Source organism: Gossypium hirsutum, chromosome A03, assembly GCF_007990345.1.
Source record: "Gossypium hirsutum isolate 1008001.06 chromosome A03, Gossypium_hirsutum_v2.1, whole genome shotgun sequence".
Classification (NCBI taxonomy): domain Eukaryota; kingdom Viridiplantae; phylum Streptophyta; class Magnoliopsida; order Malvales; family Malvaceae; genus Gossypium; species Gossypium hirsutum.
The window spans coordinates 20,087,428-20,102,428 of record NC_053426.1 but is presented as its reverse complement, the minus strand read 5'-3'; the positions used below and the strand labels follow the sequence as shown (position 1 = coordinate 20,102,428).

At 36.9% G+C, this 15,001-nt stretch overlaps 1 protein-coding gene across 1 annotated transcript; it reads right to left on the bottom strand.

Moving 5' to 3' along the window:
- Window positions 1-3,219: 3,219 nt before the first annotated feature.
- Window positions 3,220-7,700, bottom strand: LOC107887831 (uncharacterized). Its single transcript, XM_041094340.1, has 10 exons — window positions 7,563-7,700; window positions 6,385-6,771; window positions 5,888-6,166; window positions 5,324-5,456; window positions 5,028-5,176; window positions 4,411-4,541; window positions 3,932-3,991; window positions 3,581-3,826; window positions 3,512-3,537; window positions 3,220-3,413 (listed from the first exon to the last, which is right to left on the bottom strand). Exons 1-10 carry the CDS (start codon window positions 7,698-7,700, stop codon window positions 3,220-3,222), a joined length of 1,743 nt encoding a protein of 580 aa, XP_040950274.1.
- Between the last annotated feature and the right edge of the window lie 7,301 nt (window positions 7,701-15,001).

The following is a 15,001-nucleotide window of genomic DNA, read 5'->3' as shown; positions in this document are numbered from 1 at the left end:
TTTGCATCAAATTTGACTTACATGATTTATATGAATGAAATATTATATTTAACAATTGGAAAATTAAAATATTAGTCATACAAAAAGATACGAAATGGCGTAAAACTAATTTAGTTTTACATCGGTGTTAATACATCTCTACTTTTTTTTAGTTTATTATTTTTATCTAAGATGTGTAAATAAAAGAAAATATAACTCAAGATTAATAAATATTTATAGGTATGTACTATACTTATAATTCAATCATTGAATAAATTAATATTTTTGTTTTAATTTAGTATATAAACTAATTGTTTTAAATAATTGTGTGGAAAATAGTGACCCACACACATTGAGATTAATGTGTAAAAAAATGCTCTACTAATCGGTGATGACAAAGACAAAAGAATTGTTGAGGGAAATGCCGTGTTTATCAAACGTGACGAGTGGGAACCTATATTCAATATCCCAACATGATTGAGTGTGTATTAATACTGTATTGAGACTTTTTTGAACATCCCTCACACATTTCTCTTACTTAAAATATGCTTCCTATTTTTAAAATTTAAATTTTTTAATTTTTATTTTTAAGAATTTAATCTTTCTATTTTTAAAATTTTAAAACTTAAATCTAATTCTTAACACTATCAAAATTATTTTGATAAATTTGGTGCTGTAACATTTTGAAATTCAAAATTTCTCATATGATAGTCATGTATAACAAAAATGACATTGCAATGAACTTATATTTATATATGGCTTTTTTGTTGGGAGTTGTACAGGCTTTTGGGTTGGTTGTATGGAAGCTATCATAGTGAAGGCTTTAGCTGTAGCACCCTAAACTCGGCCTAGACGTTATGGTCGGATCTGGCAATGTCACATGATAACGTTTGAAACTAAGTTGTTATGACAAAATAATTTTCCATTTGTTTACACTTGTTAACCCCAAAATCATTACTTATCTAGTCATTCGCTTTTACACATTTCGTGGCGAAAGTTTTTAAAAGTCGTTTTGAGTAAATCGCGTGTTTAGAGAAAACTTTGGCTTTTTGAAAATAGAGTAATTTTAAACGGCTTAGCAGTGATAAATCCATAAAAATAAATAATAACCCAAATTAAGTAAAAGTCCCAAAAAGTTTGCAATTTACATAAAAAATTACCCCAGAGTATAATTAAAAATTAAATACCCAAAGTTGAAGTCAAAGTTTAGGTTCGTGTGGGCATCGCCAAGTCCTCCGCTGCACCGATTCATCAGGTCTAAGGATTTACCTACACAAATTAAGCAAAAGGGGTGAGTTTACGTAAACTCAGTGTGTAATTCCCAATGCAAATGAACAGACAATATATAAGAAAAACTCAGTCTGGGCCTAAGCCCTTTTCAATATCAGTGACTATATTTGTTAGGGCTTTAGCCCATCTCAGTACATAAGCAGTCATGCACTTGGGCCTTAGCCCATTACAGTATCAGTAATCAGTACAGTAACAGATTATGCAATAAACAAGTCCTACCCAGCCAGCCTCTACACACCATCTTCGTCCAACCCTACACTCTATGTAGGAATATAATCAAGCCACCCATCCCTACACTCCAATAGTACCGGAAGCGGCGCTAGAAAATAATTTTCAGCTGAGCTACCAGTATATTAGGCTTAAAGCCTTTCAGTACACTTCCTCCACATATATCATCCCATCCCCATGCAATGCAACATACAGTCATGGCATGCTATCACATAGCGTCATGCATATAATTAATACAGTATTCTAATCATGCTCAGTAAACAGTCATACATATATCATTCAGTCAATTAGGGATCAAAACATTGCTTACCGACCCCACAGTAGGTTCACAATCGACCCGAGCGACCCATGCAACCTTAGCAAACAAATCAGTAAATTAGGCTCACACGCCCATGTGATCTGCCCGTGTGGGCCCACATGCTCGTGTGGCCTACACTGCCCAAATTAGCCTTAGCCGTTGGATCACACAGCATGGCATAGAATTCCACACGCCCGTGGCCTAAATTAGTCGAGCCCGTGTGTTACACACGGCCTACTTGGCCATCACACGGCCATGTCATACGCACACGACCTGACTCGTCGACCACACGCCCGTGTTCTGTCACATGGCCTACCACACGAGCAACCACAAGCTTTTGTGGCATCGATAGAATACTTTTTAGCTTTTCATCGATCCCTATTTTTAGTGTTTCGAGTACATATCTGGCATCGTTTAATGCTAAAACGTCCCCCGAGCACTCTAGAACTTATAATTGAACAAATAACATTAATTTAATCAATTATATAGCGATCTAAAATCGAACTCGAACCCATGTTTTTATCCAAAAAGTGACAATCCTTGTCTCCAGTCGAAGAACAACAGTTCCCACAAAAACTAACACTCCGCTGAGTGGTTACGAGCCCTTAAACCCTCTCCTAAATGGCATAACCAACAAAACTTGTCAATGAACAGTTAATAATAGTTTATCAGAGAACAAATTTACTTAACTAACGCTTACCAAATGATCGCAGCCAAAGGAGGAACGGCACGAAACTGAGTGAGAAAGAATTTGGAAAGAAGAGAGGTGAGAAAAACAAGAATTTCGGTAGCAAAATAAAGGCGAAAACGGCAGCAAGGAAGAACAAGAGGAGAAAATCGGTAGAGACCTTTTTGGAGAAAAAGAAATAGAATTTCGGTAATGGGAGAAAATACAATCAAATCCCGATAACTACCCCAATCCCCTAATTCACTCCTAAAAGTGCTCCACATGACTCCTCACTCATTCCACTACTCAAAATCCCATTCTACTCAAACACTCACACAACACAAGCAGCAAAATAAATCCGTTATTCACACGGGGATTCGAACTCCAGATTTCCAGGCACTTAACATTCCACTTAACCACTAGACTAGCAGGCCCATTCTGATATATTTTATCAATATTTATTTATAAGTCTACTGACTAGAGATAGGGGTTTATTGATTTAAAAGAAAAATTTTTCCCAAGCTAGAGCTTGAACGTGGGGCCTCTCACACATACCCAGAACACGTAACCAATGAAGTAGATACACACTTGTGTCAAATTTTAACAGAACCAAAAATATAAATTTTGGGGCGTTACAACTCTACCCCCTTAAAATAAAATTTCGGCCTCGAAATTTACCTGATCAGAATAGGTAAGGGTTTTGCTGACGCATCGCATCCTCAAGCTCCCACGTGGCCTCCCCAGTGCTATGATCACGTCAGAGAACCTTAACCAGTTGAATCGATTTCTCCTTCAGAACCTTTACATTCCTATCCAATATCTGCACTGGCTCCTCCTCGAAAGTCAGATCTGGCCTATCCTCATTCTCCTCAACTGGCACAACATGTGTGGGATCAGAGTGGTAACGCCTTAACATAGAGACGTGGAACACGTCGTGAATCCGATCCAACTCTGGAAATAGCTCCAACTGGTAAGCAACTGGTCTCACTCATCTCAGAATGCGGTAAGACCCAATAAATCTAGGGCTCAGCTTGGCCTTGCGACCAAACCTAAGAACCTTCTTCCAAGGCGAGACCTACAGAAACACGAAGTCCCCCACAGAATACTCAATCTCTCACCTTTTCAGATCAACATAAGACTTCTGCCTGTCAAAAGCTTCCTTTAGACGGCCCCTAATCAGTCGAACCTTATCCTCAGTCTCAGAAACTAGCTCAGGGCCCAGAACACGCCGCTTGCCCAACTTCATCCAACTTGAAGGAGTATGACACTTACGACCATACAGAGCCTCGTAAGGTGCCGTTTGTATACTAGAATGATTACTGTTGTTATAAGCAAACTCTGCTAACGACAAAAACTCCTCCCAACTGCCACAGAAATCAATCACGCAACTCTTTAACATGTCCTCCAGTATCTAAATCACCTTCTTTGACTGACCATCTGTCTGAGGATGGAAAGTAGTACTGAAATACAATCTAGTACCCAGAGCTTCATGAAGTTTCTTCCAGAACTGAAATGTGAAACGAGGATCCCTGTCAAAGATGATTGAAATTGATACCCTATGCAGTCTCACTATCTCAGACACATACAATTTAGCCAGCTTTTGCAGAGAGTAGTCAGTGCAAACAGGTATGAAATGGGCAGACTTGGTCAATCGATCCATGATGACCCATACTGAATCCTTCTTAGTAGGTGTTAGGGGCAACCCACAAACGAAGTCCATAATCACTCGCTCCTACATCCAAAGTGGAATCTTAACTGGCTGAAGCAACCCTGAAGGCAACTGATGCTCAGCCTTAACCTGCTGACATGTCAGACATTTAACATAAATTCTGTAGCCTCACGCTTAAGACCTAGCCACAAATATAACTCACGAAGGCCCCGGTACATCTTATTTCCACCAGGATGCGTAGCATACGGGCTATTATGCGCCTCTTGTAATATAGACTACCTAAACTCGATATCTTTTGGAGCACAAATTCTTCCACGAAAACAGAGTACTCCTTCATTATTTAGTCCAAAATCCACAGTATCCCTACTTTCAACATGCCGAAAGCGAAGACCTAACAACTTGTCCTCCATCTATTTATCATTAATCTTATCCATCCACATTGATTTAACTTGAAGCTCGGGCAACAAACTGCCATTCTCAAATAAACTGAGGCAAGCAAACATCGCCCTCAAATCAGTTATGGCTCAACAGCTCAGTGCATCAGACACTACATTGGCCTTACTCGAATGGTTTTTGATCGTACAATCATAGTCCTTAAGCAGCTCAGTCCATCTACGTTGCCTAAGATTTAATTTCTTCTGAGTGACGAGATACTTAAGGCTCTTGTGATTCGTATAGATGATACGCTTTTAACCATATAGGCAATGCCTCCAAATTTTAAGTTCGAAAACCTCTGTGGCCAACTCCAAGTCGTGTGTCGAATAATTAGCCTCATGAGTCTTAAGCCGACGAGACGCATAAGCTACCGTCTTACCCTCTTGTATCAACACACATCCTAAACCAACATGTGATGCATTGCTGTAGACAATGAACTCTTTTCCAGACTCTGGCTATACCAAAATAGGCGCTTCAGTCAATACAATCTTGAGCTTCTCAAAGCTCTCTTGCTGCACATCAGTCCAGTTGAAAGGCACACCCTTGCGTAGCAACTTAGTTAAAGGTGCTGCAATCAGTGAAAACCCCTCTACAAATCGTTGGTAATACCCTGTCAATCCCAAAAAATTGCGGATCTCAGATACAGTTTTAGGTTGCTTCTAATCCAAGATAGCCTCAATCTTTCAAGGGTCAACTCTAATCTCCTCAGCTGAACGCACATGTCCCAGAAATATTACTTCACATAACCAAAACTCACATTTATTGAATTTGGCATACAGTTGTTCCTCTCGCAGAATCTGTAGAACCACTTTGAGGTGTTCATCATGCTCATCCTTAGTCTTCGAATAAACCAGTAGGTCATCAATAAATACCACCACTAACTGATACAGCTAAGGTTGGAACGCTCGGTTCATCAGATCCATAAAAGTTACTGGAGCATTCATCAGTCCAAATGGTATTACCAGGAACTTGTAAAGTCCATAACGAGTCTTAAACACCGTCTTATGCACATCAGCCTACTTAACTCTTAACTGGTGATACCTTGATCAGAGATCAATCTTAGAGAAAACTGAAGCACCTCAGAATTGACTAAACAGATCGTCTATCCTCCGTAGGGGTACTTATTCTTTATGGTTAGCTTATTCAGTTGCCAGTAGTCGATACACATACGCATGGATCCATCTTTCTTTTTCACAAACAGCACTGGTGTTCCCCATGGAGACACACTAGGATGAATGAATCTTCGATCCAGTAACTCTTGAATTTGAGCCTTAAGCTCTACAAGCTCCTTCGGTGCCATTCTATAGGGAGCGATGGACACCAGAGCTGTACCGGGAAGAAGCTCGATCCCAAACTCTACGTCGCGATTTGGAGATAGCCCTGATAAATCTTTCAGAAAAATGTTCGAAAAGTCCTTAACCATTTTGATATCATTAACTGAAGCATCCCCAGAATCTGAAACACTAATGTAGGCCAAAAACACTTCACACCCCTTACGAACCAACTTTTTGGCCCTTAATGCAGAAATCACATTCGATAAGTAATTCCGACATTCCTCGATTACAACTACCTCGTTGTCCTCCTTAGTTCTCAGTACAACCTATTTAGTGGCCCAATCCAAGCTCATTCAGTGTTTAACCAGCCAGTCCATTCCTAGTATTAAACTGAACTCTCCAAAAGGAAGTTTCATCAGATCAACGAGAAAGATAGTCCCTTGAACCTCTAGAGGGACATCCCTAAACAGTTTATTTACCCTTACTGATTGCCCCAACGGACTCAGTACAGTCACCTCACTTATAGTGCTCCCAACCAAGATACCCAAACTCTAGACACAGTATAGGCTATATAAAAGTGAGTGGATCCTATATCTATCAATGAAGTATATGGTACATCATAAATAAGAAACATACCCGTGATGACATCCAGAGCATCTGCCTCCTCACGACGACGAGCAGCATAAACTAGAGCTAGCTGCCTTACCTCAGCTTGACCTGCACCTCTGCCCGGTGCTCTCTGACAACGGCCCAATCCATTACCACCTCTGGCCTGACCATAGCCTCTCGGTGGCTGCCGAACTATTCTCGGAGGTGGTGCAGTACCAGTACCCAGGGCTTGCATCTGATCGGACCTCTGTGGACAATCCTTAATACGGTGCTCTAATGAACCGCACCTCAAACAAGCCCCAGTTCTTGTCCAACACTCGCCCTAATGGCTTCTACCACAGTTAGTACAAGGCAGCTGTCCAGTAGCACATATAGGAGCCCCAACTCTGATCTACCCATCAACTCTGGCCTTTTTCTTAAGCCTCTGAATAGAACTCAAGGGCTCTGATTCTCTCTTATTCCTACCTCTTTCTCTGTTATGGCACTCTACGTGCTTCACTTTTTCGGCGATCTTCGCTTTATCAACCAGCACAGCAAAATCTCACTCTCTTTGTTGAGCTATCAGAACCCTCAGATTATCTCTGAGTCCATCCTCGAAGTGAACACATCGCTCATACTCAGTCACCACCATACCTCGAGCATAGCAGCTCAGTCGCAGAAATTCGGCCTCATACTCGGCCACTTATCTATCACACTGTCAAACTCAAGAACTCTCTCCTACGGGCATCTACATAACTGGCACCCACATACTTCCCTTGGAAGGCGGTCTTGAAGAACTCCCAGGATTGTCGATCGGGCTAAGTGCCCTCTATAACCGTAAGCCACCGCTGGTAAGCCTCATCTCTCAATAGTGACACTGCACCCTTTTGTTTCTGCTCGGGGATGCAGTCCAGATCTTCCATGATCCTCTCTGTGGCCTCAATACAGTATTCAGCCACATTAGGGGTGACCCTAATGACACCTCTAAATATCTCTTCTTCATTAGACCGGAGCCGTTCCGTAACCGAACCTTAAACTCCAACTCCAGTATTGGGCACAACGACCCTCTCCAAAATCCTCAACATGGCCTGGGACAATGCGTTGTCCCCAGCCACTCGATCATGAGACCCTGACCCAGACCCAGTTTCTGTAATCGGTGACACTGGTGTCTAAATTTGGCATTTCACCCACTGAAGATGACTCAGCTCGAGCCCCTCTAAGGCCTCTACCACAGCCTCTAATACCTCGTCCGCGAGTACCTCGAATGCTCATTATTGAATTGCGTTTATCTGAATTTAACAGTTTTATACATCAGTTTATACTTTTTGTAATTGTTTAAAAAAGGTTTTATACAGAACAATATCAGTAATTCGAAGTTCGTTTTCTTACAACGTAGTGTCTATCAGTTTAGTTATAGTCTTAGTATACACTATTTTGAGTGTTTTCAGTACAGTCCATCTATAATAGTCTCAGTATATACTACCTATAGTAGTTTCAATCAAAACATATAACAGCTATAGAGAACTTACAGAATCGGCGCTGGAGACTCAATGTACCACACGTTTAGTAGAAATATTCCAGTATTTAAAAATTAGTTAAAAATAAGTTTTTCTTTTTAAAATCCAAATCTACAACTGAGTTTTGTAACCTGGCTTTGATACCATTAAATTTAGCACCCTAAACCCGGCCTAGACGTTATGGCCGAATCTGGCGATGTCACATGATAGCGTTTGAAACTAAGTTGTTACGATAAAATAATTTTCCATTTTTTAAACTTGTTAACCCCAAAATCATTACTTATCTAGTCATTCATTTTTACACATTTCGTGGCGGAAGCTTTTAAAAGTCGTTTTGAGTAAATCGCGTGTTTAGAGAAAACTTTTCCTTTTTGAAAGCCGAGTTATTTTAAACATCTTAGCAGTGATAAATCCATAAAAATAAATAATATCCCAAATTAAGTAAAAGTCTCAGAAAGTCTTCAATTTACATCAAAAATTACCCCAGAGTATAATTAAAAATTAAATACCCAAAGTTGAAGTGAAAGTTTAGGTTCGTGTGGCCCCCTCCAAATCCTCCGTTGCACCGATTCATCAAGTCTAGGGATTACCTGCACAGGTTAAGCAGAAGGGGTGAGTTTACGTAAACAGTATATAAAATAAACTCAGTTTGGGCCTAAGCCCTTTTCAGTATTAGTGACAGTATCAGTTAAGACTTTAGCCCATCTAAATACATAAGCAGCCATGCACTTAGGCCTTGGCCCATTACAATATCAGTAATCAGTACAGTAACAGATTATGCAGTAAACTAGTCCTGCCCAGCTAGCCTCTACACACTATCTCCGTCCTACCCTACACTCTATGTGGGGATATAATCAACCCACCCATCCCTACACTCCAAAATAGTACCAGAAGCGGCACTAGATAGCAATTTGCAGCTGAGCTGCTAGTATATTAGGCTTAAAGCCTTTTAGTACACTTCCTCCACGTATATTTTCCCATCCCCATGCACTGTAACATATTGTCATGGCATGCTATTACATAGTGTCATGCATATAATGAGTACAATATTCTAATCATGCTCAGTAAACAGTCATACATATATCATTTAGTCAATTAGGGATCAAAGCATTACTTATCGACCCCACAATAGGTTCACAGTCGACTCGAGCGACCCATACAACCTTAGCAAACAAATCAGTAAATTGCGCTCACACTGCCCAAATTGGCCTTGGCCCAGAATTCCACATGCTCGTGTGGTACATTCGTGTGGGCCCACATGCCTGTGTGGCCCACACGACCCAAATTAGTCGAGCCCGTGTGTCACACACGGCCCACCTGGCCATCAGACGGTCGTGTCATGCACGCACGGGCTCATCGATCATACACCCGTGTTCCGTCACATGACCTACCACACCAGCGACCACACGCCCGTGTGGCGTCGACAGAATACTATTTTGAATTTTCATTGATCCCCCTTTTCAGTGTTTCGGGTACACACCTAGTATCGTTTGATGCTAAAACGTCCCCTAGCACTCTAGAACCTATAGTTCAACAAATAACACTAATTTAATTGATTATATAGTGATATAAAATCAAAATCAAACTGAGGTTTTTATCCAAAAAGTGACCAATCCTTACCTTCAGTCGAAGAACGACAGTTTCCACAAAAACTAACACTCCACTGAGTGATTACGAGCCCTTAAACCCTCTCCTAAATGGCATAACCAACGATACTTGTCAACGTATAGTCAATAACAGTTTATTAGAGAACAAATTTATTTAACTAACGCTTTCCAAACGATCACAACCAAAGGAGGAACGACACGAAACTGAGTGGGAAAGAATTTGGAAAGAAGAGAGGTGAGAAAAACAAGAATTTCGGCAGCAAAAGAAAGGCGAAAACGGCAGCAAGGAAGAACAAGAGGAGAAAATCGGCACAGACCTTTTTGAAGAAAAAGAAACAGAATTTTGATAATGGGGAAAAATACAATCAAATCCCGATAACTACCCTATTCCCCCAATTTACTCCTAAAAACGCTCCACCTGACTCCCCACTCATTCCACTACTCAGAATCCCATTCTACTCAAACACTCACATAACACAAGCAGCAAAATAAATCATTTATTCACACGGGGATTCAAACTCCAAACCTCTAGGTACTTAACACTCCACTTAAGCAATAAACTAGCAGGCCCATTCTGATATATTTTATCAACATTTATTTATGAGCCTACTGACTAGAGATAGGGGTTTATTCATTTAAAAGCAAAATTTTGCCCAAGCTAGAGCTTGAACTTGGAACCTCTCACACGTACCCAGAACATTTAACCACTGAAGCATATACACACTTGTGTCAAATTTTAATAGAACCAAAAATATAAATTTTAGGGCGTTACATTAACGGTGCGTGAGGCCTTTTCGTGGATTAAGGCCAAGGGAGTCAAAGATGTAATTTTAGAGTCTAGTTGCTTACATGTAGTGGATGCTTTGAATACTTTTTTGTGAGAATGAATCTAAGTTAGGATTGATGATTATAGATTATCTTGAGTCTAGAAATTGTTTTCATTCGTTGTCTTTTAAGTAGACAAGTAGAAATGCAAATTGGGTGGCTAATATTGCTAGGGTACCCCTATTAAGTGTAAACTAAAATATTTCTAATGTTATTCCTAGTTGTATTTCAAATATTTTATAGTTTCGTATTTCATCGGATGACAGTGTTGGTGCTATTGGACATAGGAATAGGTGTATGGTGTAAGCCTGCTGGCTTGGAGTAGTTGGTCCAAGGTGTCGATGTGATTGTCCTGTTTGTTTTCTTTTCGTTTTGATTAATTTATACCTATGTTTTCTTAAAAAAATTGATGAGCTAACAATTAGAATTGCATTTTTTAATTCAAAAAGTAAATAGAATAAATTTTTTGAAATAAAAATAAGAAGATTAGATTTCAAATGTATTAAAAATCAAGGACCTAGAGCATACTTTAGCCATTGTGCTCTGCATCATTTCCTACGAGAATAATATATTTTCAGTAAGAATAAAAATAATGAAATGATACATATTCTTTAAAAAAAGACATAATACATATTGTATTTGTTTTACCCCTACCTAACTTAGACATGTGGCATCATAAGAAACTACTTGAGAAGTACCCACGGATAGCCCTCCGCCTTGCGCCGCCTAGGACCAACCACTCACATGATTCATCCTCTATTAGACTACTCGCTAAATAGTGGATCCTCCATTAGGCTACTTGCTTTTTAGTGGGTTTGCTCTTATCCCCAAGAGAGAACCCCTAAAGGACCACTGAAATGTAACAACCTCGTACTACTTCAATAAAGAGAATGTAAGATCGTACCTTGCTTGAAAAAAAATAAGCACATAAGGGACCTGCCATCTAGTCGAGCATACTAGTAGGCCACCACCCATAATGTCAGTGTCGTGGGACTACCAAGCATAGGGACCTTCGCCATATTTATAACTTAGGCATGATGAAGAAAAGATCATTTCCCCTTCAACAAACCTAAGAACCTCACCTAGCAATAGTTTACCTGTCCTCTCCTTATCCTCTTATCTCCGGCTCTCCACCTGACATGGGTGAACCGATCTCCTTGTCATTACAGTATCCTCCTTATTTCCACCCTTTTTGTATCATAGTGCTGACAGTATTCATAATTTTTTTCATATTTCAAGAATTTATTTTATATTTATATTCATATAAATAATAGAAAATATAGCAAACATAATCACGTTACCTTTTTGTATTGTAATATTATTTAATTTTTTTATATTTACATAAATTTCAATTAACAATTCCTATTATATAAATTTTAAAAAATTTATTTATTCATATCATGTTAATATTATTTTTTTCTTTGTATTATATGAATTTAACAATTTATTCACTTCTCTATCAAATAATAATTTATACTCACTAGAGTTTTTTTTGGCACATAATTTTGAAGAAATAAGATGTATTTATGCTTCATTTAATTTGAAAATAAATAAAGTATATGTAGGCATGCAATAGATTAGGTATTTAAGTGAGTATAAATTTAATAGTATTAGTTAGGGATATCTAAAAGTCTGACTTTTCACAAGCATCCCTACCTAAACAAAATTAATGAAAAGAAAAGAAAATTCTACCCATTTTTTATAAAGTTGTAGTTAAGAGTTGATATTTATCATAATACTTGTATATTATACAAAATTGTCAACCTAAACAAATTCAATGAAAAGAAAGAAAATTATACCCATCTTTAATAAAGTTGTAGTTAAGAATTTATGTTTATCATAATCCTTTTATATTATACAAAATTTTCAAATACCATAAAAAATATATTAAAATTGTTGAACTCTGAAAACATATTATTAAAGAGGACAATCACGAATTTCTAATATAAATTGTAAAACAAATATGAAGAGTATCAAAAAAAAATTATACAAAATTTTCAAATACCAAAAAAAAAATTATACAAAATTGTCAAAATTTAGCATGAAATAAAAATATTATATTTATTTAAATTTGTTAATATTTGTAAAAATGAGTATAATTCAATTTGCTCCTATTATTTTTTTCTTAAAAAATGCAAACCCACGTTATATTTTATTATTTTTTACTAAATTCTAAGTTATGGATATTAAAAAATATTTTTATATTTACATTTCTTTATATAACATAAAAATAATATATATAAAATTGAGTCAAATTTATCTTTAATGTTAGAGTTAAAAATAATGTACTTTATTATTGAACCTAATATTTGTTTATATTCTCTTTCACTTTATAAATTTCATTATTTTATAAGGGTAATAGTAGCTATGATTATTTATGACTACAACCAAAATCTTAACTTCCTCCTAACCAGCCACAAAGTCTCTAAATTTCTGTCTAGTGACCTTAACTTTCCATTAATATTCAATTAGCTGTCAGACGCCTTCTTGAGTTCGGGTATTTGGGATATTCAGTTGTGACACTTTCAACTAATCAAATGTCCTATACATGAGCATATAATTTTTGTCCCTCGTAGGTACCATAAAACATATTTTTTTATTGTCTTCCCATATCAATTCTAAGATTTTTTTTTATATCTACCAAGCATCGCAACTACAAAGCTAATATTGGGTCTTCTACAAGTCTGGACATACATTGCCTACAATAGAAGCATTAGGAATTGATTTCATTCCTTTCTATTTCACATCTTTCTTTGGACATTGCATAAGATTAAATATTTCCCCTTTTTATAAAGAAATAATCAATGTTGAACAATTATACATATTAAATCTCTCTAAAACTCTTTCAATATAGATAATATTTCAATCTCTTTGACATAGAATGTCTCTCTCATATCTTTCGTTTCAAAGTTATTCGAGAGAAAGACTTTCACCTGACTCAATATAACTAAATCGTTTTTAGCAAGTAAAATATTGCCAACATATAGAACTAAGAATATGAACTTACTTCCACTAAGCTCTTGATATATACATTGATCAACAATATTTTATTGAAAACCAAAGGATTTTATAGTATTGTTGAATTTGATGTACTAGTTTCTTGAAGCTTGCTTAAACCCATATATAGACTTTTCAAGTTTACACACCATATGATCTTTTCCATTAATTGAGACACCTTCATGTTGGTCCATATAAACTTCTTCCTCAGTATTTCCATTTTGTGTAACTCTAAATCATAAGAGTCACCAATGCCATATTAATTCCTAAGGAGTCTTTATAATCAATACCATCCTTCTAAGTATAACCTTTGGCAATAAGCCTAGTTTTTTATCATCGGATATGGCAATTTGAGTCATGCTTTATTTTTAAAAAGTCCATTTACATCTAGCATATTTTGAATTTTTTTTTGGAAATTTGGCAATTTCAAGAACTTTGTTTTGTTCCATAGATTTCATCTTATCTTTCATGACATCAAACTATTTATCATATTCATTACTTTTTAAGCCTTATGAAAACAATATCAAATCTTTATCGACTCCAATATCAAAATCTAACTCATATAAATAAACCACATAATCATCATGAATGATTGATTTTCTCTCTTTTTAAGATCATCTTAATGTCATTAATTGTGGTTCAGTTTTACAAGGCTTCTATGATTTAGTTTTTTATAAGGTGTTTCATCATGTAAATGTTGTACATTATTATTAGGATATTCATTAATTGCTAGAAAAGCATTTGACTAGTTCTAGATAAAGGAAAATTTATAGGTGTAGAAAATTCTGCTATAATTTATTATACATCCACTACTTGTTTTGAAGTACTCCCATCAACTTTATGATTCTTAAAGAATCTAAAATCACATGTTTCTATAATTTTTAAACTATGATTTGGAATATAAAACCTATATCATTTAGATTTCTTTAGATAACCAATAAAATATTAATTTGCCATATGATAATCTAATTTTCTTTTATGTGGATTATATATTCATAATTTTCCTTTGCAACCCTAAAATGTAGGTGTCTTAAGCTAGGTTTCCTTCTAATCTACAACTCGAACAAATTTTAGGAACTGTCTTATTAAGAACCCTATTCAATAGGTATACAATAGTTTTGAGTGCATGCATCCAAAACGTCATGTGTAATGAATAGTTGCTCATCATACTTGTAAACATATCCATTAAAGTTTAATTATGCCTTTTTGTGGCACCATTTTGTTGAAGTGTGTATGATATACTACATACATAAGCTACAAATTTTAAGAATCATAAACCTTAGATTTACCTTTAGATTTACCACGAATATTCCATTCCTGTGTTCTACCACGATCATCATCAGCATTCCGATCTTGTCTCCCACGAACAATGAGACCCTCTCCCTGAGAGTCGGGTTTAACTACAAGATGCTTCATCTTATCATACGAGGTTAAAGAATCATAAACCTCATCAACTGTGAGAGACTCGCAGCTATATAAAATCGTGTCTCTAAAGGTGGAATAAGACGGGGGCAACGAACAAAGTAGAATCAACCCTAGATCTTCCTTATCATACTGAACCTCTATGGCCTCCAAGTTTGAGAGAATTTCTTTAAACACTGTTAAGTGTTCGTGTACAGACGCACCT